Source organism: Wyeomyia smithii, chromosome 2, assembly GCF_029784165.1.
Source record: "Wyeomyia smithii strain HCP4-BCI-WySm-NY-G18 chromosome 2, ASM2978416v1, whole genome shotgun sequence".
Taxonomy (NCBI): domain Eukaryota; kingdom Metazoa; phylum Arthropoda; class Insecta; order Diptera; family Culicidae; genus Wyeomyia; species Wyeomyia smithii.
Genome location: NC_073695.1, coordinates 221,808,409 through 221,833,549, shown reverse-complemented (window position 1 = coordinate 221,833,549; position 25,141 = coordinate 221,808,409). Strand labels below are relative to the sequence as shown.

Sequence of the window (25,141 nt, the reverse complement as noted above, 5' to 3'; positions counted from 1 at the left end):
CCATTTTTGGCTGTTTCCCATAAACCGGAAGTTGCCATCTAACAATCCAAAATTTGGGTTCGCCACAGAAGGCAGAATGACGAAAGGCAGAAGCACGAAAGGCAGAAGCACGAAAGGCAGAATCATGAAAGGCAGAACTCTATGACAGTACACACAAGGCAAAATATTTCAAAAGGCAGAATTTCGAAAGGCACGAAAGGCAGAATCACTGGTAGCAAAACCTTACTCACGATAGCCAAGTGCGTGATGACAAACTGGTGCGAATCCTGGTCACGGTATCAAAGCTGCTACTCTACCTTTATTATTTAATATAATTTGGTAACCAGACATAATAACTGGTCACAAGCAATGACCAGTTTTGATGGGAGGTGCAAATCAAGCTCAATTATTAGATCAGAAACGCGCAAATTGGTTTGGCTCAGGTACTAAAGAGTCTCACGGCAGCGCGGAGAGTAATTTTTCGATGGTAGGTACAACTTACACTAGTCTCAACGGCTAGTTGATTATAATTAACATAAAACAATTCTTGCGGCGAAGACACATAATCGAGGGCAAAGAACCGAGGCGGCACAAAGCTGCCGTGGTCTAGATTTAATCCTAGCCGACACCGGGAGATTTTCTGAGGCGAAAAATCTCTGGGATCACGCCTTCCATCGCATGAGGAAGTAAAGCCGTTGGCGCTGGTCCGTTAATAAAACGGGTCGTGAGTTAGGGTCCTGGGTGTGGAGTCGCCTCCCTGGGCGTCGGTGATTGGCCACAACAGTGGCGGAACTAGACCGACGGAAAATAAGCGAGAATAAAAAAAAATAAAAAGCTGCCGTGGTTTCCGCGGTCCGAGCCGGCCGCGGACCCGCCGTCGAAAGCGGCGGCCTCTCGCATACAAATAACTGATATACTGGTTTTCTAGGATTATTCAAACAGGTTTTCTTTCGCTTAGTTAAGTTCGAACGAGCGGTAGCGAGTAAGGACAGCATACACTTGGACAATAGAGTCGGCCAAAGGCCGCGAGTGTGTATTGTTAAAAAGAAAAAGACCGTTTTTTTGATTCTGCCATTCGTGCTTTTTTTGATTCTGCCATTCGTTATTCTGCCTTATGAAATTTTCTGCCTTTCGTAATTCTGCTTTTCGTGATTCTGCCTTTTGATTTTCTGCCTTTCGTAGGAGACCCCCAAAATTTTGCCTGAGGTCGATTATGAAACAAATTTGTTACCACTAAAAACATTCACCTGCCAAATATGGTTCCATTTAGTTGGTTAGCTCTCGAGATGTGCAGAAATTTGTGTTTCATTTGTATGGAACCCCTCCCTTCCAGAAAATTGAGGGGCGTCCAACTATTATTGGCATATTTGTTACCCCTTAAAACATCCACATGCCAATTTCGGTTTCACTTGCTTGGTTTGTTCTTGAGTTGTGCAGAAATTTATGTTTCATTTGTATGGGACCCCTCCCTTCCAGAAGAGGGAGGGGTCTCAAACTATCATAGGAACCTTTGTCGGGATCAAAAACCCCTTAATACAAATTTTCACTTCGATCGGTTCGGTAGTTTTCGAGCCTGTAAGGATCAGACAGACAGACAGACCGGCTTGACTTTTTATATGTATAGATTACAACATCAATATTTTAGAACTTAAAGAGTGAATATACCGTTTTGACTCAAACTTAGAACAGTCTCAAACTTCGAACACTTCGGAATAAAAGTCACATTATTATAGCTAGAGTAATCAAAGATATGATTATTATATACCACTTCGTTCCTCGGAATGTCCTTTACCCAGTGATGTATAGCTCTTCACTGTAGGACCACTTCCAGGGAACCAGCAGGCGTTGAAAAAAGTGACAGTCAGTGTTAAGATGGTTTGCCTATCTATCTCTTAGTATTTACATTGAAGTGTTCGGAATTTGAATCAAAGCCGAGTTCTAAATTCTCGTTAATTTAATTAACAAAACATGTTTGATTTTTTATAAATAGCACCTAATTGCAACACAAATAAAATAACCAACATGTCAAACCTTTAAGATCGACGAGAAAATTCATTTTTAGTTGTTTTTTTAGTGCAAGAAGATACATCATAGCTTAAGTGTTCGAAATTTGATGCAGTACGGTACATTTATTGGATTGAAGCGTTCATGTAAATCTATTTAAACAAATAAAAGTTTGAATGAGAAAGGCTGAGTCTGACCGCTAGGTGGATCAATTTAGGTTTTTGAGTTATGTTTTTAAAATATCTTTACCATAAAACGATTCATTACATACCGAGTAAAAAGCAAATGATCACAATTGTTTCGAAGTTAAATAATTTGTCATGCTTAACACATAACAAAAACTATGGAAATGAATCAAACGTAATTTTTTTAAAAGGATATCTTGTAATCTGCCCGACTTTCGCCCGGAGAACCACCACCGTGCGTCGTGATGGTTTACGTATGAAGGTGCAGCCGGTAATGAGGGCACTTGTTATCGGCCCTAAAGAAAGGAAAAAAACGATGAGAAATGTGGGTGGTATAATAATGTTAACAACTTGAAGCGGTTGTTATTTCGGTATAATTTTTTGAAGCTTTCTATCCTTCCCCCTACTAGGCCGATGCTAAGTTTTCATACAGACGTGGGCGGACGGAGTAAACCTGGAAGCCAGTTTGCAGCTACGGAGTCTGATGTTTCCGAGCATCGGGTTAGATGTTTTGATTAGAATTGTGACCATAATCAATGTACTTTGCTGGCAAGTGAAAAACATGTTACCAGGAAACCTTCGCATTTGACCCCACCTACGCCACTGAGTGTTGTGCCAACAACCTCTAGCAGGATACATATTCATAAGCCGACTCCAGCATAGGTAAGCAGCGCTCGTTCTTTGCTTGGTTGCATTTGATGGCACTAAAGTTGCTCCGCGCCCAGTATGGAGACGCTGTACCGCCGCTGGCTTGTGTCGTGCTGAGATAGTATCGCGCTTTTCCTCATGTTCCAGGGAAAAGTGAAATGTGACGTGTTTCGGAAGAACGGAACGGATGAGAATATCGCGTATGCCTCAATAATTCTCCATATCGTGCCGCTGGCTTTTCCTGCTACTGCTACTGTTGTTATTGTCGCTCCTGGTGGTGCGCGTCCTGTAGCATGCGAAATGACGAGCGCTACGTGGCAAGCACTATTATCGTACGACCTTCATCATCGGCCGCTACCAGCCAGAGCAAACTCGCAAACTCTGCTTGCTTGCTGTGTCGTCTTACTCGAAGCTCCAACCACCGTCTGTTCAGGTAATAATGACGGCTGCTAGAGTCTGAGGCCACATACCATCCAGGCTGGCCGGCAGGTGAGGTGTAGCGTAGCGCGGAAGGATGGCACACCGGTAAGCGCATTCTGTTTCGGCAGGCACATAACAATGTGACCGTTGTTTCCATAAGCTTCACTGTTTCTGGTGTTGGGATGTGTTTCTGCTTGTCGCACACACTGCTGAGTGATTGTTTTTCATCCTCGTCGAGAAGTTAGGTATCATTGACTTGCATATTTTTTTTGGAAAGGATTGTAACAAGTGGTAATAGTAGTAGTAGTTGAGGTAGATATCCTGCTCCCAGCGTTACTATTCGCACCCTATGCATCAAACTTAAGTGATAGCCATTCATTTCCCAGAAGAATGGTGGTTAGGGAAGAGCTGTCATGTATGAATGTAGCACGTCGTTGTCAGAGACATTAGTATTGTAAGTATTTTGTTGGTTGCCAGAGATGGGTGAAGCACTCGCTTCAGGGTAGGCTTTTGACTCAACAAATGAGCCTCTTGAGGCGGCGTTGTTTTATCCAGAAAGGGGATGAATATTGTAGAATTGAGAAATTTGTGGACAATCACTTTGCGGTTGATGAAAGTTTATCTTTGGCTGAGTGGCACAATGGCATAGTCTGCAGAGGCGTCCCATCCAATTATTTTGTTATGCTGTGGTATTCAGTATTTCACTGTCATACTTATGGTTTATTTGTCGACGTTTATTTCGATTATTGTACCCTATTTTCAAGGGAATGGCATCTTGCTATCACCATAACATTTGTCTTAAAACCAAAAGCATCAAATAGTCCATCATATTTTTGTCTCTAAGAAGACCTGAATTTGCCGTGAAATATTCTATACAATCTGAAAAAAATTGGGAAAATTCGTAAAAATCATTACAAACATTGAAACCAGTAGGTTTCACATTAAGCTAATATTGAAAGTGTTATAGAACTCCTCACGTTACTGATGTTTAAAGGCTGCTAATTACTTGCATTTGCCAAACGATGAAGGTAAGATATATCTCTGCTCTAGGGTATTCCAGGAGAACCCGAGAAATCTGCTGAAAGGCGCTTTTAAAGAAACACAATCTATCGTGCACACAACGATCTATAATATTTCAAATCAAAATTGTCATTTTTGATCTGGCTGAAACTTTGCCGCATGTTCCTTTGGGTTAAAAATGGCATTTTGTGATATTAGTAAATTTTGCTTGCATCGCGACTGTTTATTAATAAAGGCTCATACAAAAATGGTATTGATATTTACAAATATTTTTAGAGCCACAATGGTTTGTTTGATCTGTGTATAGTCCTCGGCTGAATTATAGATAGAAGTTTTATCTTACCATAAAAAATATGCATCAAATACAAAACCTTTGGGAAAAAATTACGCGCTATACAAATCGAAAACCGCTGTAATTTGAGGTTTGGTTGCGAAGAAATAGTTACATTCTAATTTATGATAATATTGTCTATCGCTAGTCACATATTTTCTCAATATTTCTGGCAGCATGTGAACTCTGTGTCGAGAATACTGCTCGGTTTTGACACCATCTATAATTACACCCAATTTTTGGTCATTTGTCGTTAGTATAGAGCTGCTGTTATGGGTTCTGCCTCCATGATTTTTTTTTTTTTCATAGCTTCAGGACGCTCCTTGTCAAAGTCGCAATTTCAGTAGCGTTAGAACTATTCGCGACAAGTTCTTTAACTTATGCAGTGAAGTTTCAACAATCATTTGACGTGCCTCGACTGCAGGTTTCTCCAACTAAAACGGAAGTCAAAACTTCCCGCAAATGACACGGGGGCATGGACTCCGAAATTTTACAGAATACAATAAAAAATACCAATAGAAAAGTGACAAGTGTGGTAGGGTCGGGAATATACTCGATTAGGGTTAAAAAATGAAAGCGAATTTCAGTGATAATTATCTCTCAACACTCGTTATTTATAACACAGTGCAACAATTTTTTTGTCTTGGCTTCTATGTATGATTTTATGATGAAGTTTGATGCGAAAATAAATTTCCCGGAGTTTGAACATATTTCAACTTAAGGGCGCCATTTTGAATTTTTAAGAAACTGGAAATTTTTGATGTTTTTTCGACGCCATTATGTTTTAAGACCAAATATCGAAATTCTAAGAGTTTGTCCACATATTAGCATCTTTTTACCCATCTTTTGAAAAAACAGTTCTTAAATCGGACAAAACTGAGCTCAAAACGGCGATTCTACGAAACCGGTTTTGGCATAGTTTTAGTGTATTCCACAAAGCAAAATAATATCGATTATTTCTGAACATTGATGGTAATTCGCTAATATCTTAAAGCGGTAGTCAAATAATATCTTATCTTGAGTTAAAAAGTCTCCGAAATCGAATGGTAGGTGTCTGATCTACGTAAAATGTCAGCAAAATGTCGATTTTGCCCCAATTCCCCTACAATACAAAAATAGGTTTATCTGCTGACATTTTACGTAGATCAGACACCTACCATTCGATTTCTGAGACTTTTTTGAAATATGTTCAAACTCGGGGAAATTCAGTTTTGCATAAAAATACACAAATAAATAAAAAGAATAAAAAGTCAATTTTTGTTGCACTGTGTAATATGTTTGGTAACCTTGAAGAAAGGGGTGAATTTGTGTTTGCCATTTACCGACGATACGGGATGATTCAAGTTCTCTTGTTATTCTCCTCTCCGCACACATTGTAAGCAAGCAAACAAGACATAACGATCATACAGACACCCTACCGGCACACTCACAGCCATTAGCAGTTGCCAAATGTATGGAAGTAAACGCGACGCAACAAATCCAGACATGTTCAACAATTCTCGGATGCACCTCGGATTTTTCTTCACCAAAAGCTAGTTTAGGGTCCAAGCTTCCAAATGAAAGTAATTTTAAAATATTCTATCGGGGAAAACTTAATAAAATGAGTTTGAAATTTTTTCTATGTTTTGATCATGTATGCCCATGTATGGATACGATAGGTACATTGAAATATATGGTAACGATATAAACAATGTTTGTATTTCTAAATTCGTTGTTCGTGGTTGGTGAAAGGTTTCGGTATGCTACCTTACCAGGGTCGCGATACCTACATCCTGCTGATGGGGCTGCCATCTTAGGTGTAGCTGGCGGGATACAGCATTCCATAATTCAGCCGCCCGCTCCGGGTCAGACGCTGTTGTACGCCGCCCCTATGGGGATACAGCCGCGTACGACCCCCTTCCCAGTCAGCATACGACCATAGTTTCCACCGGGGTTGGTTACCCGATCTCCGCTAAGGTTACTCGTATTCCGGTCGGCACCACGTGGAGGTTGGGATAGGAGTTGCTGGACAGAGGTGAATGGCCACATTAGGATCTTAAGTTACACGTGTCCAGCCATTTGCCAACCAGTAAATAGGTAGAAGCCTATGGTTTCTAGTAACATCACAAAATCACAATTTTCCGTATAGCTAATTTTTCAAATCGTTTGATGTAAGAATGGAAAAAATCTTTTGACTTTAAACTGACTGAGTTTCAAGCATTTGAAAAGGGACAATTTTCGTGACGCTCTCGATGTGCTCGGTTTTTCGATTTGAATTCCTATATATGTTATCGTAAGATGTAATTCTACGTCAAAACCCTTATTTTCTTTTAGTTCTGGCTACAAATACATAATGTCTAAAAATAAACCGATACATTCTATTTGAAAAAAAGATGTCAAGTAACACAAAATAAAAACATCAATTTTATGCGGCAGTGTTATCATCTCGGCTCTATTTGCATTCGTAAAATTAAATAGCATTTTTCGGTAAATGAGTGTTGATTTACAAGTTGATGATTACATCATGTTTCTACGAAAATTTTACATTAAAAACACTTACGCGTAGAACACAAATTACGTTATGCCTGAAAAAGTGGAGAGGTTGAACTTGCGTTACTCATTGTTACATGTGAGGAAAGGGGAGCACTTGAAACCGTTATGTAATTAATTTTCAAAATAAAATTGGGTAATTTTTCAAAAATTTTTAATTTGTGGGGAGCAGCTCGTTTAACGTTGCTTATTTTTAGGGAGGGGAAGTCCCAGGAGACGTTACTTACTGGGGTGGGAATTTAGTCTAGATTTCTTGCCTCGCGTAGCGTAATTTGTATACCACGCCTTATCATCCTGAGGTATTATTAGCAAACCTCGAGTTACGGCATTTAAAAAAATAATATCAAATTTTCTGCTGTATACTTGTAGGAACTACCGTACCTGTGATTATTTTCGCCTAGTACACTTTTCCGTGCACTCATCTTAAAAAAGTATATTCCATAACCTGTGTGTTGTAACAGTTAATTGATCTGCTATAATAGAACAGAAATTAGCTAAGTTTTATCAAAATTTACGGCTAAAAAATAGTTTTCTAAGATAGGTGCGTGGAAGAATGCTCTGGATAGAATTACCTCAAGTTTTGTTCAACGTCACCATTTAACTACCCAATTCTGTGCGCTCGGACTCAAAAGGTTAAGTAGTCTTCATTTCTATTTTCTTTTATTTCCCCGGATATTTTATATCCAAGAATATTCTAGAAATCGCATTTTGAGGAAATTTTAACAAGGAATCGACAAAAAAATATCAATTTTGTGGGGCAGTGTTGTCAGTTATGTTAGTTCTGGCATTATTTAATGAACGTAATGAAACTTTGTGAGTGGGTAGGCCTTGCTTCAGGAATCTTCGTTGCCGCAAGGTTACAGAGTCCACATCGATCAGCGGGTGGTCGTGGATTCGAATCTTAGTAGAATCAGGCCATTTGGTTGTCAAAGGGCTTTAACATGGGTTTATTCTCAGGGTCTCCACTACATACCCTTCCTTCAAGCTGAATTCTATAGTATCCCTGCTGACTTTCATTCTAACAAAAATAAGTCCCTCTTATAAACCTGGTCTGAGTAACGTATCATAGTTTCTCTTCAGGGACTTGTGATTTGGACGCGGTGTTGGTAGCAGGAACGAGGTTTCGATACGACTCCTTCATCTTGACATAATAAGTTCCTCTTAAAATTAACCTGGTCGTAGAGTAACGTTTGTTAGGTGTAGTCTTACTCAAGGGAATTGAAATTTGGTGATATTGGTAGGATATAAAGTGGCTCGGCATAGTAGAGCAGTAAGCTCGAAACGGAAGGGTAAACTCTCACACAAGCACGGATATAATTAAAAAGCGTATCGTTTACTTCAATAGTGATACTGCCAATAATATGAAGTGCGGAGTACAGTAAACACCTGGGCAATATCACAATAGATCAAATGTCTCTAGTCGCAGTGATGAGTCCTCACAGAGAACAAAAGGCCTTGCTAAATTTAACAACCTAGCATATTTTATAAAAAATATCTAAACTAGCACTTGCAAAGTTTTCAAATATTTGTTTATAAGTTGAAGTATCTAAATAATGACAAAAAGTAGGTCTGATACGTCATTTAAATGTATTGGAAAATTGAATCCCAGATCGCACAGCGAAAATTTTATAATTTTTAGGTTTTAAACAAAAAGTGACTTAAAACTCATCACAGAATTTTTGAAATCAATTGATGCTACAATAATGATACGTAGTGATTTTTGTGTCCCACTATTTACTATATTCTGTTACCGGTTAATTAAGGTTAATTTTCATTAGGCATTTTCGTAATGAGGTCATTACTTATGTTGACAAGCTAACAGTAATTTCTTGCAAAACTGAATTTTACGCGTTAAATTGAAGGTAATCAATGGGACTTTTATGGAAGTATACCGAACTCTGCCTATGCCAGGATCATGATACAAGCCGTACTTTGCCGTGTAGAACGATTCAGGACCCAAGAGACTCTTATGTTTTTTTATTCTTCAGGCAGTTTTACATAAAATATCTAATTTTGACGGAAGTATATTTTTTATTTCTGAGATAAAAGTTTTTTATTCTTTCATGTCGCTACGCCTTCAAATGAAAAATCATGCGTCTCCATTGAAGAGTTACTGCAATACTTGATGGAGACGCATCTGAGCGTTTCCATGCCGAATGATCTGGAAATTCGCAAAAATAGAATCGACCATTTTTTATTTGGATTAAATTTTGCACACGTATTTGGCTGAACAAACTGAGCATATTTTTCACAGATGGAATTTTTCAGATTCAAGATTTAGAGAAACTTCAAGTTATAAAGCAACGTCTGATATAATGTTCAGGATGGAGAAATATTCACTTAATATATCAGATGAGCGTGCCCAATGAGCTGCGGTCGAATATCGAACAGTTTTTGAATTAAATGTTTATTCATTTTATATAATTTAATCTGGAAACCCCTGCAAAAGTCATAACAATTGAAAAACAAACAGGGAATTTTTGTTGTCAGAAAAAATGTCCTAAAGGTCTCATTTTATTTCCTGTGCTTTTGAATATTCAACTCTTGTTTAAAGTTCATTATCCCTAAGTCTTTAATCAATTGCCATATCATTAGAATTTTTATTCAATTTTTGTACTAATAAGTCCAATTGTATAGTTATTTCTGAATATTGATTCGGTATACTTATGCTATACAATTCAATTTCCCAAGGCTGTAACAGAATGTTTCTCGTGCAAAAAAATTTCTTAGCGTGTGCATAATAATTCATTCAGAACATTACACTGGTCAGCATAGGTTTTGCCCTAGAGCTCAAACTGAAAAAAAAATTATAGCTTTTCAACCGTTCTTGTAAATTTTGGTTCTCCTAACCAGCTCGGAAGTGCTTCAAAAAATAATCGAAGCCGGGTTCGTCGTTTCTCAGTTTGCTCATTTATCTGAAGTATCTGAAGACTCAACGCATTTTCAAGCTGGCTAAGGGACCCAAAATTCACAGGAACGGATTAATCTTTCATTTTTTTCTGTTTGAGCTCCGGGCAAATTTTTTTTAACTTTTGTCGATCAGTGCACAATGGTCCAAAAATTGACTTTAGAGGTTAATTTGGATCTAGATCTCGACAGCAATATTTCAGAGAAAGTTACGTATGATAAAGTGTCAAAGTTGTTACGTATGATAAAGTGTCAATTGAAAAATTATCAAAAATTGGGATGACCCTAATTCTCGAGGAAATCAAGTATCTAGCTTTTTTATTTTTGTGGACAGAAGAAAAAGTTGTTCTACAAAATTATAGCTCCGTTAGTTTTAAACAACTTTGTAGAGAAATTTTTTTCTCTATCTTTGAAAAACCGATTTAGATTTAAACAAAACATTTTTCGACTTAGCTTTTTTATTTCAATTTTCACATTAAAACTCTCGTCAAACGACTTCTAGGGCTTTTTAGGAGAAACTATTTACAATGCTGACATCGAGAATATCTCAATTCTATATGCCTTTTTTCTTTCTTTGTCGTTCTTCTTCGAGTAAACATAAAAAAGCCTCAATTTAAAGGGCATATTTGACTCTCTGTATGGATTTTTTTAATATGTTATTTTTTATATTTATTATTTTCTCAAAACTAGAAATAATTACCTATAATTTGATCCAAAACGATCGACAATCGATCAACTGATTCGAAGATCATGAATTTTTGAAAAATAAGATACATCGAAGCTATTTTTATGGCCACCTTATTTCGGTGCACTGGTTTGCCCTAAAGCTTCGTTTGTAGGAATACTAAAGTACGAAGAATAAATCTCATTTCGTGTTGACACACGCGATAATATAACACATATTGTGCCGTCTCCCGGATTGGATACCAAGAGTGCAACTGTTGCGTGTTGCATTTTGTCGCTGTGCGACTGGGAGATAACAAAGTTCTGTGAAGTCGATCTATAACGCCCTTTTTAAAGAGCTTACATCACACTCAATGAAGTCTTGTGAATTTTCTAAAACGTCATCGAATTGTGACAGTACTGCACTACTGCGCATGCGGTTTCTTATCATAGTTGCAGTTTAACAAAAATCATACACTAAGCTTTCCTAGATACATGCAATAACTTTTAAATAGGCCAATTAGGGCAAATTTTATTCAATTATCGCATACAAAACAGAACAAAATATAAAAGCATTTACTTCCAGAGTTTTGCGCTTGAGGCCTTTAAAAAGAATATTAATCTTCAACTACTTATTCAGTAGCTCTGAGAAGGGTAGTTTGCTGTTCAAAATTTGATATGATGCTGATCGCAACCTTTGTTTTACCCCGACAGTGGCGGAATAAGGCACTCTGACAACACACTAAAAACCTGTTTGCACACTTAGACAGCAGATTTTGATTGCCAGGATCGAGCACAGAATACTTGCTTGTGTTGTTTCTACGCTGCGGCTGAGGTGTGTGACCGATCGGCAAGTGATTCTTTTGAGCCGAAAGCAAACTCGGAAAGCCTGCAGATACTGCCGCGACCCGCTGCTGCAACCCGCGCTGCATCTGTCGCGACCCGTTATGCTGCTGCTTAAATGGGACCGTCCGTTCGTCCCACTATCCACCAATGGAATGTAATTAATTTGACCAGAAGCAGGGTCTTTTATAGCCCCAAGAGTGCATTCCTGGCTAAGTAGCTATACTGTTTTGTCGCCTTTCAAAGGAAAGCCAGCAAGCGACCAATCAGAGGACTTTTCGTTTCAACAAGGCTTATCAGTTTTCAATAGCACAGTAACGTATGCTTTTCTTCGGCTGGTGATAAAAAAATCTAAAACAGATAATTGAGTTTGATAAATTTCCCATGGAAGGTTATCATCATAGCATCCTCGCAAAAAATTTGTACGTCCTTGCATGCGACCTTTCGGCAGTTAATCGGAACATTCGCCTTGGTGGACGAAAACATGCGTGTGGGCGCGATTTTCAATTCTTTTTTTTATCAATTCCTCCTTAGTTTTCACGATAAAATTGTTGGAGTAGATCTTACGCTTCAGGCTTGGCCAGAAATCCTCGATGGGACACAACTTGGGGACGTTGGGCGGGTTCGCCAACTTGGATACCATAACGATACTCAGCCGCTCCATCTCCTCCAACGATCGCTTTTGGTAGTGGGCCGACGCCAGATCCGGCCAAAACACTGCGTCTTCGGCCTTTTGGTATTTCTTGATGAACGACGCAACTTGCAGCAGACGCATCGTATTATAAATTGCCCCGTTCACGGCCAATCCGGAGCGAAAGAAGAGTAACTTTTACATTCCTTTCTCGCTGATTGTCAGCCACAGCAGCACCTTCTTGGGGAACTTGGTGTGTGAAATAAACTTCACCTCGGTGCTCACTTCCTTCGTGGGGGAGGTAAAATACGAAGTGCCCTGCCAGTCGTTGCCATCCAGGGTAAGACAGGTCTCGTTGTCCATCACCACCGCCACATCGTGATTTGCCGAGAAAATCGACTTGACCATCTTATTCAGGCACTACCGCTGCGTCATTGCGCACACTTCTGAATGGAGTAGCTGCACTGTTTTCGCCATCACGGTTATGTTTCGACTGATAGAGCCGTCAAATTTTTGCTGCTGACTCATGGGTTAATATGATTGATGCTGCATGCGCAGTTTCGTCAATGTGTGTAAAAGTAAACCTTTGAAAAATCATGAAAATTTGTCTATTTTTTAACGCAAACGTTAGTTCGCATAGTCGAACAACAATTCACTGCATTTGGGCGAGGTAATATTTGAGTGTGTAATTCTCCAATTGATTGCTGCAAGAATGAAAGAAAATGGGAAAACAAACAAACTTATGAGCATTCGAATAGGGACAAATTTCATCTCATCTGCCGTTTTTAGATTTCCATTTAAACCCTCAAATAACCGAACATCCTGAGAGACATGGTTTCACATCAAAATAATCCGAAAAAGCTTTTGATTTTTCCAATTTCAATTCAGTATGATTACTAATCTTGACGAATGTACTACTTATTGTGTGACTTTAATGGAACTTTAATGGAATCAACGTATTTTAAAACACGTGATAGTCGGTTTTTGGAAGTACAAAAGTCTAATTGATTTAGACTTTGGAATTGTTACCGTTTTCAGGAACTGCTAGTCGATCTATTTTTCAATGTTTTTTTTTTTAAACTTTTTGGAATATCGTGTTATTGATAAATATTTGTTAGAGAATAATAAATTCGCGCTAATCCTTCAATACTGATTTTCTATATGCTATTCAATAAACACGTTCATCTAGAATTAGTGTTTATAATATTTAATTAACCAAACGGACAATAGTTGCAATAGTCTTAGAAAAATTTATTGGAAGATCCTTTAGGATTTTCAGATAGGCACGAGCTCTAGCAAGTGAAGTTAGTAGTCGAATAAAATCGTGGTTAGCTAGAAGTGATTTTGTAGAGTTTTAAAATGCAACTTTAGTTTCTAATCGTGAAGAAAACTCGCTGTTTTTATAAATTTACAAAATTCAGTACTCTATTTGTGGCATTGATGAAACTAATGCTCAACCTGCAGCAAAAGATATTGTATTGTAACTCCCTATTTCTACCAAATATAAAGAGATCAAAACCACTCAAAAATTATTTACATTTAGACATGACAAATCGATAATCATAACCATCCCTTGCGATCACAGCCACCTCCATTTATTACCCTATTCACCACTATTATAGGGCAAATTGCTAGGTAAGACACCTAATTTACCACCGGTAACATTACGGAAAGCCAACAGGTCAACTTGCTTCAGCCCAGAATAGTCCCACGCAAGGGAGCACTCAACGACGTGCTTACAAATAGCCCATCATCTTCCATCCTGCTATAACATTTCATCCCAAAGGTAATATATCGCAAGACGCCGGGCTTAACCTTTTCTTACAATTGTTGGTCCCTGTAATGGAAAAATTACTATCATTCTTCATTCGATCGATTCCAAAGCATCATCCCTCCGTAATTTTAAATAGAATTCGTCCCTACACCCCACATACACATACACGCACACCAGCACAGAAGCGGCGCTTCGACCGGAATCGCCTTCCGGGAGCTTGGCTGGCACAGCGTGTGCACTCCGGATCCGGTCTCCCAAGACCAATAATAATATATGACTATTACAATGATGTCCCATTCAGTACCGTTCTCATGTTAGCTCCTCTTTTACATAATCTTCCACGTCGAACCGTCCCGAGACGGTAAAGACGGTAAACATTCAACTGCTGTCCGCACACGGCCGAAGTCTCCGACAAAAAAGCACCATTATGTGATTCTGATAATGATAATACATTATCCCACATTATCTGCAGAGATAAATGCTCCGACTTGGGCAAGAGGAGACGAGTTTTCCTTGCCGTTCGGGTGCTACACAGAAGTTTGCTTTTCTGCTGTTACGGAAGCGGCAAACAATCGCAGGAAAACCAGTAAGCTCGCTTCGAGTTTTTGTGCTGCCCGAACCGTTCATTGAAAAAGATAAAAAAACGTTGTCAGTTTAGTTGGGTCCTGCGTGTGTGGTGGGCATTGCGAAACTACAGCAGAAATGTAGCCATGTTACCGATAGGTGATGTTAGTTATATGAAGAAACTGCCAACCAAGCTGGCTGGAAAAAAGTCGGTCGTGTAACCGAAAGAATAACACTACTGTGATTTAGCAAGAAATTGATCACAATGCGATCCAGCAGCGCCGAAGAGCTGCGCGAGGCATAAAAACCCATAACTTTTGTTGGCCAAGTCAGATGGAAGATGTAAGATTTTTCGCTTTTTTTGGTATCGAGTGAGCCCAGCCTTTGCTTAGACGTGCGAAAATAGACGGCTTGTGCGCAAAGTGATGGTCGCCTCGATGGTGTGAATTCTAGCGGATGAGCACTTCAGTCGTCGTCGTATTCAAAGTGGGAGTCAAATAAATGAATTCTTTCCCTTGTGCCATTTACAGCGCTAGGCAATCTCATTTCCAGCGTATAGGACAGTCGCTTCCCTTTGACTGATAGCGCGAAAATCCTTGATTGAACTGCCAGCCAGCGTGGAAAAGTTTTTTTGTCACCCGTTTTCGAGTGGGCAGAGAGTTTGTCGTTTAGATATGCGATTGATTGCTGAAGAGTCTTCGCACCATCGTTTCCGTCATTAATCCGGAGTTTTCCAGGAAGGTTTGCTAGATAGGGGAATACAGATAGAGGGTGCGGAATCTAAAATCATCTTCAATCAAAGGGATGAAGCGTGTAAAGCATTGCTTTCCCTTTTGGGGTGCGCCATTCGTGTTACGCATTGTAGGCATGCCTAGACCTAGTTTGATGTTAGATTTAAAGATGTCGATAAACAGGCGTTCTACATTACGGAAGCATCGTGATTTTCATTTCAGTCTAGTTTGGATTTACCCAAACAAAATGAATATAGGGAGAACTGTATTTCTGTCTTTGGTTTTATAGAAAGAAGAATCATAATAAGGTATGAACAACTCAAAAAATTTCTTTTTAGCTCAATTTATTTCACTTCCATAACGAGCTTCTTTAAAACATTTCAAAATAAATAACAACGTATAACCATGCGACCCCATTGACTTTTCATTCGATGGAGACGCATTGTACTCGAATTTATTAAGGTCACCCAACTTACCAGGGATATCAAATATTTTTTGGAGATGTACGAGCTGTAAATCCTACAGAATTGGGGGATAAAATATATATCAATATATCAACCGAAAATCATTCAAGTCAAAAAAAAGAAAATACAAAAATAATATCTTTTCCAGCGTCTAAAACTGGAACAGTAAATCAATTTTTATTTAATTTTGCTCGATAAACCTGTCATACCCAAATTTATATTCCACAACAGCTGGCAAAAAAGATCCAAATTTTCGAATCATGATTTACAAAGCTGATACCTTTGCGATCAGCAGTAGCGGCCAAACAATGCCATTCACCTACATTTCTGGCAAGCATTTTATACAAATTTCCCATTCGCGAACTTTTGCACACCATTTTTTGTTTATTCCCCTAGAGCAAATCACGGAATGATTGCCTAATACGGACTGCTGCTTTCATCGCCATATTTTATCGGATGCATTTCTGCTCCACGTTCCGAACAATGAGGACCATCAATCACTGCCAGCGAGTGAGTTTATCCCCAAAAACACGACCCTACCTCATGCCGGTTCGGTTCGCCTGGTACTGATTGCGCTTTCCGTGTGGGTGCGGCCGGTACGGTTGCAAATCCCTCTTTGAAAACCGGGGAAAGCATTATTCGCTGCAGCACATCTCTGTAAATTCCAGTGGGTGAATAAATTTTCCAACTGTGCAACTATGCAATACATTTCGCGAAAACTTTCACATCAACGATTGGTAATAGAAAATGCAATAAATCAATTTTGACTCGCACCCATCACCACAACGTCTGCTAGCTCAACCCGGGTGGTAAACTAAGCCGCTCCCGGGGTGAGATGGCTCAGCATGATTGAGGTTTATTGAATCTGATAAAAATTTTCGCTCTTTTCATTCTCTTTCGCACGTGCACAGGTGTCATACGGACGCTGTCCTCGCTGGATTTGGAAACCAAACCTAGCTACTGGCTGACGGTCTGTGCCCAGGACCAGGCGGTGGTGCCGCTGCATTCGTGTGTTCAGGTAAGTTTTAGACACTCTCCTTCGGAGGGATATTGCACATAGTTACGCGCGTTAGCTTATCCATTATTTTGAGTCACCGGCGGGATGTACACTGTCAGTGGTAGTAATGGAATTTTCTTATGAGAAAACCGTCGGTGTTAAAAATATTGTTCCATTGGACAGACCCCCTAACGAACCATAGAATTTCAACATTTCATACTCTCCTGCTTTCTGTAATTGAAATAGTTGAGCAACACCTAATACCAATAAACATTAAACAACCCATTTTGGAATGCTAGTAATTGGACTGATAACATTTTTTTGTGTTCATCCACATCTAGGTTTTCATCCAGCTGCAGAACGAGAACGATAACGTTCCTCTTACGGAGGAAGCCGTTTACTATCCGTCGGTGCAGGAAAGCAGCCCGAATGGAGAAAAAGTGCTGCAGCTGATCGCCGAAGACCGGGATATCGACCCGTTGCAGCAGATTTCCTACCGCATAATTTCCGGCAATCAAGCGGGCTACTTCGCCATCAACAGCACAAGTGGTAAGTACTGTTAAATTGACGCGACACACTATTCTGGCATATTGTTATTGCCTTCTGCTCCTCAAGAATCTACTTGCCAGATAACGACATTCGGTTACAAGGCATCCAGGATAGGGAACACATTTAAAATTCAATTATTTTCCCATTAAAGTCAGCAGGACAATAAGCTATTAATATTGAGCAAGTCGTTTCTCTTGAAACCCGTTTATTCTCTATCCTGCGAATAGCCGATGCAAATTTCATTCTTCTTTCTCAACCGACCAAGAGGTTCCGTCGCTCAAGTGCTATTGTAGTGATGATTTTAGGACAAGTTTCTAGGGCCCTGTCAACAATCAACAGACCCCTCCGTGCTTCGGCCCAAGCCAGCACTGGCACGACCCGGAAGTGGCGATACCGAGGCGAACGATAACAATGGCCATGTGAAGTACCTGGCAGTTTGCAGTGCGGTAAAAGATTGATTGACTATAGGAAAAAGGCGAAAGCAGGCGAATAGTTTTCTTTTCCCAACCTCCTTCCGCGTGCATTTTCCTTCCCATCGCATAGTCGGTAAATAAGCAGCACGTCGTTCAGCCTATACGACCATTGGCTTCTCGTAGCTGCCAAAGCGGCACCTACCGTGCGGATTCCAATGCTGCCGGGTGGAGGTTGGAAATACGAGACGGGACAAAAAAAAAGTGAAGGAGGGCAATTGTTTTTAACTCACCTAATTTAGAACTGGCTGAAATAAGCGATTCTGAGTGTGAGTCTTGCAGTACGCCCAATCTCAATATTCAATACTTGAATGCCTCAGAATGAAGATAAAGCGGTTAACAGGAAAAATACAAATTTTCAAAACCCTATTTAAAAAAAATGATAGTACGTTTTATTTGGTTGAAATAAAATAATAATTAGGGCTCTCTATAACGACATCAAAGTAGTTCTCCGTAACAAGTTTCTCTAGTGATAGTTCTATGAAATGAACAGCTTATATCAATGGGAGGGTTTGTACATTTAAAAGTAAAACCTCCTGAAGGTAACCACTGTGCATTGCACAAAATATAACAAATTGGAAAGTCTGTTTCAAAAAGTTTTTTTTTGGTTCACACAAATTTTAAAAAGTTTTTAATTGTATGTTTCGTTTAGTTGAGAATACTTTTGCTTCACTAGTGTTGTGCAATTGAAAAAAAAAGTTTCATTTGTTGCTTATTGATTATTGTATTATGAATCAATATTGGGAAAAAGTTTACCAAAAAGAAGCCGTTGATAAAAACAATTTAGTAAACCTCCTCTCCCCTCTCCCTTTTTCCAACGTAGACATTTTCTTACAAAAAAAATTAGAAACGTTTGGTTTATTAAGTGATAAGGGATTACAAAATTTCAGCAAAAAATCAGTATAATAAATTTAGATTAAACCAAAAGCCACCTACGCTAGAAAAGCCAAAAGAATCCCAGCAAAAGTCAACCTAAAATGGCCTAGAAACACATCAAAAGAGCAAAGCAGAAATCGTTTCCAAATTTTTCAGTAATTGGTTCCGAAGTTGAAAGGAACTTAAAACAAAAATGATTTCGAAAGTTTTCGGAATGACGCCTAATTAGTCATGAAAAAATCGAAAGCTACTATCAAAAGTATATCCAAAATAACCTTCAAAAAACTAGAGTTTCTTTGAAGGTAGAAAGAAAGCATACAAAGTATTGTGCCGGAAGACTCCCTGAATAAAATAATAAAAAGAAAAGAAAAATAATGAGGCGAACCAGCCACAGGCTAAAAACTTCAAAAATACAGACAAAAAAAATTTTTTTACGTATTAATTGAAGCTTTCCAGACGTTTGACTGAAACCCGTTTGAAGGCGGCACTGGGCACTAGAGGGTTAAGTGAACATGTTTTTAATATTAAGGGGAAAATAACTAGAAATCTTGAACTCTATTAAAGGTAAGAAATAATTGAAAATGAAAAGGAGTTATAAAAAATATCTTCGAAACGGTTTAGACCTAATCTAAACCAGCGTTGCTAAACGAGCGAGAAGCATAACATATCCACTCCTTTCTGCTTGAGAATCAGATGTGTGCTACGCTTCTCCAGTCGTTCGCACACACACCTTCGAGACACTCTTTATTATTCACGCACTTGCCAGAGCAGCAGCCAGCATACAACCGCTCGCAAATTCTCTTCTATCTTTTTACTCACGCCGAGTACGCGAGTACTCGAATAAGAGTACTTGACTAGGAGTACTTGAAAAAATGTGCCCGAAAACGAAAATGCTTCGTTCACCGACTCACGCATGCGGTTTGTCAATCGCTGAACTGATGCCAAGCAGTTTTGCATCGTGCACCGACAGCCGAAAGTGGGGTGATGAATCTATATAGAATCGCATGCTTGAACGTGTAGGGTATCGGAATACCTACTCGCAGTGATGCCACATTTTTATCTGTATTTCGAATCTCAGGAAATCTCCTTGGTGATATTTCAATCTATATAAAAATCTGCATATTTACTCAACATATCCCTTAGAAGAAAAAAACGCAACATAGTTTGTTCATTGACTCATTTATGCACACGTTTACGCGTAACATATAAATATAATGAAAACTCCAACACGCTCAATAGCATTTGAGTTCATTTTCAATTTTCAACTATATCGAAAAATTTATTTCGCGACTTCATGAAAACCAAAAAAAAACTGTATAGTTCTGTACTATTTCTAGAAAATCTGTAATTTGTATATACAGATATCTGTATGAAAAATACACAAAAAATCTGTATAATACTGATAAATCTGTATATGTGGCATCCCTGCCTACTCGTCGAAATATTCTTTTTGCCACCCCGCTTCGTCGTGCCTTGTCACTCCGTATCGTCATAATGCGTCTTGACGGTCTTAACAATCACCTCCGCTGGTTGTGCTCGCGAGAAAGGGAGGTACTCGCGAGTGGGAAAGTACACGAGCGAGAGTGTGTGTGAGAAAACTCGCAAGCATCAACGCTCGGTAGTGTGAAAAGAAAAAAGTAAAAGAGAACGAGAAACAGTACGACAGGAGTATCTCTAGTGTGAGATTTTGGTAGCGGCGAGAACGCCACTTGGAGTATCGCATGCTTTTTGCGAGCGAGTTTAACAACGCTGATCTAAACAAAACAAAAATCTGATTTTAGTCCAAAAAAATGAAAATTACCTTTAAAGGACAGTCGAGACCAAAAACGAAAATAATAACAGAGCAATAAAATTCACATACCATACACAAATGGAAGCTGATTGTCAATTTCGAATTTTTATCCGGAACATAGAAAAAAATTTTCATTCCGGAAAAAACGAGTTTTCCGGATAATCGAATCACACAAAAAATACTGAAATTTTGCGAATATCGAACATAAAATAAATATTTCTTTTCTTCATTTACTTGTTATTTCTGAGGCCAAAAGGGGTAAAATCTTGAGAAGTAAAAAAAAAATAAATTGGACATTGATTATTTTCACTTAATTCGAACATGTCCCAAACATGCCGGAAGTGACTTAAATAGTAACAAATATGCCAGAAGGGATGGTAAAGACAAAATTCGGAATAAGAATTGAAAACGAACACCAAAAAAAATAATATTCCGGAAAATCGAGTCTAAAATTCCGGATAATCGAGTCCGACCTGTATTATCAAACGCATTTCAAACTTTAACTTAAGAAACCATACTAACTCCAAGTTTAGCTAGCACCAGTTATAAGCATTTACAATAAATATAAGTCCACGTTTTTTGAGTTTTGCTGAAAGTAGCCGAAAACGTTCAAAAGAACAAACCAATTTATTTAAACAAAAGCGTCTAAAAGCTAGAAAACCCAGGAGCAAAATAATCAAAAATATATTCTGAAATAACTGGAAGCACGTAAAAAGTTTACGAAAGCAAGAAAAAAAAACAAAAAAGGGCACAATAGAAAGTAGCTCCAAATTAAAAAAAATGAAAAACATGCAAACAGTAGAGAAACTCTTCAACAAAAAAAAAAAAAACATTTAGAAAATTGATCTCCAGCTAGTATCTAATAACTCAGAAAATCAAGTATAAACCGGAAAATACCAAACTGAAGAAAAAACTATTTTAAATTTAATTTAGAATGCATAATAACTCTCGTACAAGTTTGAAAGAGTAAAAAAAATTCACTTCAAAATGGTTGCAAAACGTCTCTGAAGGCTAGATAAAGCTAGCAATAGAAAAACGTTTCAATTAGATAGGAAAAGTCGATATAAAATATGACCAAAACTTAAACAAAAAGGGCTGCGAAATGTTTTTTTTTTTCAAAAAATGCCTGAGAACGCCCGAAAAAAAAAACTTTAAATCTGGTGCAAATTAGTTAAGTAATTATAACGAGGGGAAGAAACTAAAAAGAAAATAATTCTAACTCTGCCTAAAATTGTAAACCAAATTTTTTTCAAATTTAGCCAGAAGTGGTTCTGCACAAGAATGGAGCTGATTCCGAATTTAGCTCACAGCTTAGTTGAAAATTCCTCAAGTGTTACAACAAAGGTTATGATGAATGATTTTAAATTATCCAAAATAAAATCTAGAAGTTCTAACGAGAGAGAACGAAAAAATATATATCCTATTTCACCTGAAATTCTTGAAAAGTTCTCAACATGCCCGAAGAACATTTCCAAAGAAAAAGGATGTCACGAAGAAAATGATTCCAAATTTATCTTAAACAATGACAATGACTTTAAAATATACTTATTATTATGGGCCAATGTATTTTCTTGGAAATTTACATTTTTGGGAAAAAATATCGTGTTCACGTGGAAAATATCATACCACCCCTCCGCTTTCCGTGGACAAATGTGAACACTTGCGTCCCTCTACCCCGAAGTTGTTAATGAACTTGTTTACGTGAAATGCGTTAAATTCGTTAAATTCGTCTCACGCAATTTAAAGTAGAATGAAACATTTACTAATTCCAAAAATAATAGGAAAATTTGTTTTCTGGAAAATTGTAACGTGCATATTATCTAAAAAATAACGTAAATTACGTAACTTTTTTTCAAAATGCTCGAATCCCTTCGCCTGTTCTCAGAATATGGCATCGTAAAACTTCTCGTTTTTTTCTTTCCTTCCCTTGAATCCTATTAAAGTTTTTGAAAAAAGCATGTTTTTATATACAACAAATTCGTAGGGAACAAAGTTAGCCAATTATGGTCATACCATGTTAAAATAAATGAAAAGGTGAAACTAAGAAAACATTTTCTTATGAAGCTTTGAAAGTTTTTTAATTATTGAATCTTACGTAAGATTTTCACGACTCCCCCTCTCTCCTTTCATTAATATTTGTAAGAAATTTGGAAACTCTCCTCTCCTCCGAAACTGTTAGCTGGAACATCTTTATCATAACTTGAAACGGTTGGGAAATAAAGAATCTAGTGAGTTTCTGGTCGTCTCTCATTCAAAACATTCAAATTGGATTTCACTCTATGCAGGGCAGCACAGATACGATTTGTGAGGCTTAGCGATCTGCCAATCCAAGAAGCGATCCGCTTGCCATCCATAAGATACGATAAAAGGAATAAAATGGACACTGTATACGCATCTTGCGAATGCACTTGCGTCGCCCAATACCCAGCTACATAAAATTTTAATTGGATATTTTTTCCGAGACCTTTCTGAGTCGTGTTTCGTATACCGGCCAGATAGCAACATGCCAATTTTGCACTATATAACGGAGCCGAGAAACAACCAAACATCACTCAAACCGTACCCATTGAACTAACTGGTACAAATAGATAAGCTGAGACTCCAACCACGAGCTGTATGCCACCACGGGTCGGCGCGTGGCGATCGCCGAGGTCACGTAGTACGAGGGTGACCGCTGACAGTACCCAACAGCCCCGGACCAGCAGCGGGAGATTGCCTAGGGGTGGTGAGGGTCGGACACCGGGCCGTCGACTCCTCGCAAATGCCACAAATACCCGGAAGCATCTCTGACGGAGCGAGTAGTGCCGCTCCCATCAACCAAATGCACTCCCCTGCCCATTTGGGCTGACACCAGTAAGGCCCCAATTATGGCAACTGGCAGCGAACGAAACGGATTCGAGTCGGATATGATACGGAACCACGATCAAGTGCTGGCACCTGCATCGAGCTCCATTAGTAAAGTCGCGTGACAGCGGCTTGAAACGGCGAGATAGTACCCGGTGCAGGGGTCCCCGTCCCGTAAAACCTGGCAGGCCTTCCAGTACGTTCCGCGTCCATTGCCTGGTGGAAATCAGGCAGAGGAGGATCAGATGGGGGGGAACTAGTCCTAGGACAAGATGCCCCTTTCCTGACTTACGCGGGCGGGGGCGTCATAGTGCTCTTAAGGTACTACGGCGACCCCCCTTACCCATGGCCTCACTGCTTCGGCATAGATTACCATGGGACCATACAAGCGACTTCTCATCTATGGACAAGGATAGCGGCTGGAAGGGGGACCCAATCAAATGAATTCAATTACCAAGAAACAACAAGTGACGAGCGCAGAGGGACTACCAAATCCCTTTGCGAGAGGCGGCATCCACCGGTCTCCGCAGAAGAAGGCGAAGACGGATGCAGTAAAATCCGGTGGCGGAAAGGCCAACACGCCAGTCTCCACACCGGATATAACGGTCGACGGCCCCCTGCTGGTCAAGGCCATCGAGAAGAGTAGGGACAAGCGGCCAACGGCGGCAGCGCTGTCCGAACAGCTCGATGCGATCATCGAGCTCGCGGCGAATAGAAGCAATATCGCCAGGGACCTGAAGCAGAGCCTCCTCCTGCTTCGGACCACCATTGACGAAGCTCAACAGGAGTACACCGAACTCGAGGCGCGGGCCGAAGCGGCTGAAAAGGAGGTGGAGAAGAAAAGGGCAACTGAATCCAGAAGGGCTCAGACCGATGCCCCCACGTTCGCAGCGATCTGCTCTACGGGTCAGACCACTAAGCGAAAGCGGCAGTCCCCGGGGGAAACAGCCCCCAAAAACGTGAAAAAGCGGTTGGTGGCGCTATCCACGCGGGACAGCACACCAACAGGCACAAGGGCCGAAGTGTCGACCGAAGCGGCTACTGCGGGAAACCCCTGGGATACCCTGGTAGGAAAAGGGCGCCAGGAAGGTGGAAAACGCCAAGATGAAGCGGCAAAGAAACGACCGCCAAGGGCCAAGAATGCCAAGAGCAGGGGGGACGCCCTCATCCTCAAAACCGACGGGTCCAAGTACTCGGAGGTATTAAAAAAGATGAGGGGCGAAACCCAGCTCAAGGAGTTGGGAACGGATGTGCGATGATCCTTGAGCTCCGAAAGGATGCGAAAAACAAGGGCGCTTCCTACAAGGCGGTAGCCGAGCAGGTCCTCGGCAAGGAGGTGCAGGTTCGGGCACTCACCTCGGAGGTGACTCTCCAGCTTAAAAACCTGGACGAAATCACCGAGGGGTGCGACATTGCGCTAGCCCTCAAGAAGAAGTGCGGGGTGGAGGTGGCCACTGAGTCAATCCGCCTCCGAAAGGGTCCAGCGGGAACCCAGGTGGCTACCTTCCGGTTAGCGTCGGCGGACGCGAACCTGGCACTTAAGGAAGGCAAGCTGAAGGTCGGCTGGTCAGTATGCCCTCTGGGTATACTCCAGCCACTGGACGTTTGCTTCCGGTGCTTTGAGGGAGGACATAAGTCCTGGACCTGCAAGAGGCCCCACAGGAGCCAACTATGCAGGCGATGTGGAGGTGCAGGCCATAAAGCGAAGGACTGTGGGGAGTCTCCCAAGTGTATGGTATGTTCCGGGAAACGGGACGCCAAACACTTCATGGGAGGCCCCAGGTGCCCAGCCGGTAAGCCGGCTGCGAAACCACGGGCGTAAGGGTGACGCAACTGAACCTGAACCATTGCTTCGAGGCTCAGCAGCTGCTACACCAAGCAGCCACTGAGTCGCTGTCGGACATCGCCATCATATCGGAC

The 25,141-nt window shown here is 40.1% G+C and overlaps 1 protein-coding gene across 11 annotated transcripts in view; it reads left to right on the top strand.

The window, feature by feature from the left end:
- Nucleotides 1–25,141, top strand: part of LOC129725427 (fat-like cadherin-related tumor suppressor homolog) — a 682,871-nt gene that overhangs the window by 509,669 nt on the left and 148,061 nt on the right. For all 11 annotated transcript variants that reach the window (XM_055681264.1, XM_055681263.1, XM_055681262.1 and 8 more), the window contains 2 exons: nucleotides 16,605–16,711; nucleotides 17,032–17,239. In XM_055681264.1, coding sequence (XP_055537239.1) covers nucleotides 16,605–16,711; nucleotides 17,032–17,239 — 315 coding nt within the window. The remainder of the gene's footprint in view (nucleotides 1–16,604; nucleotides 16,712–17,031; nucleotides 17,240–25,141) is intronic.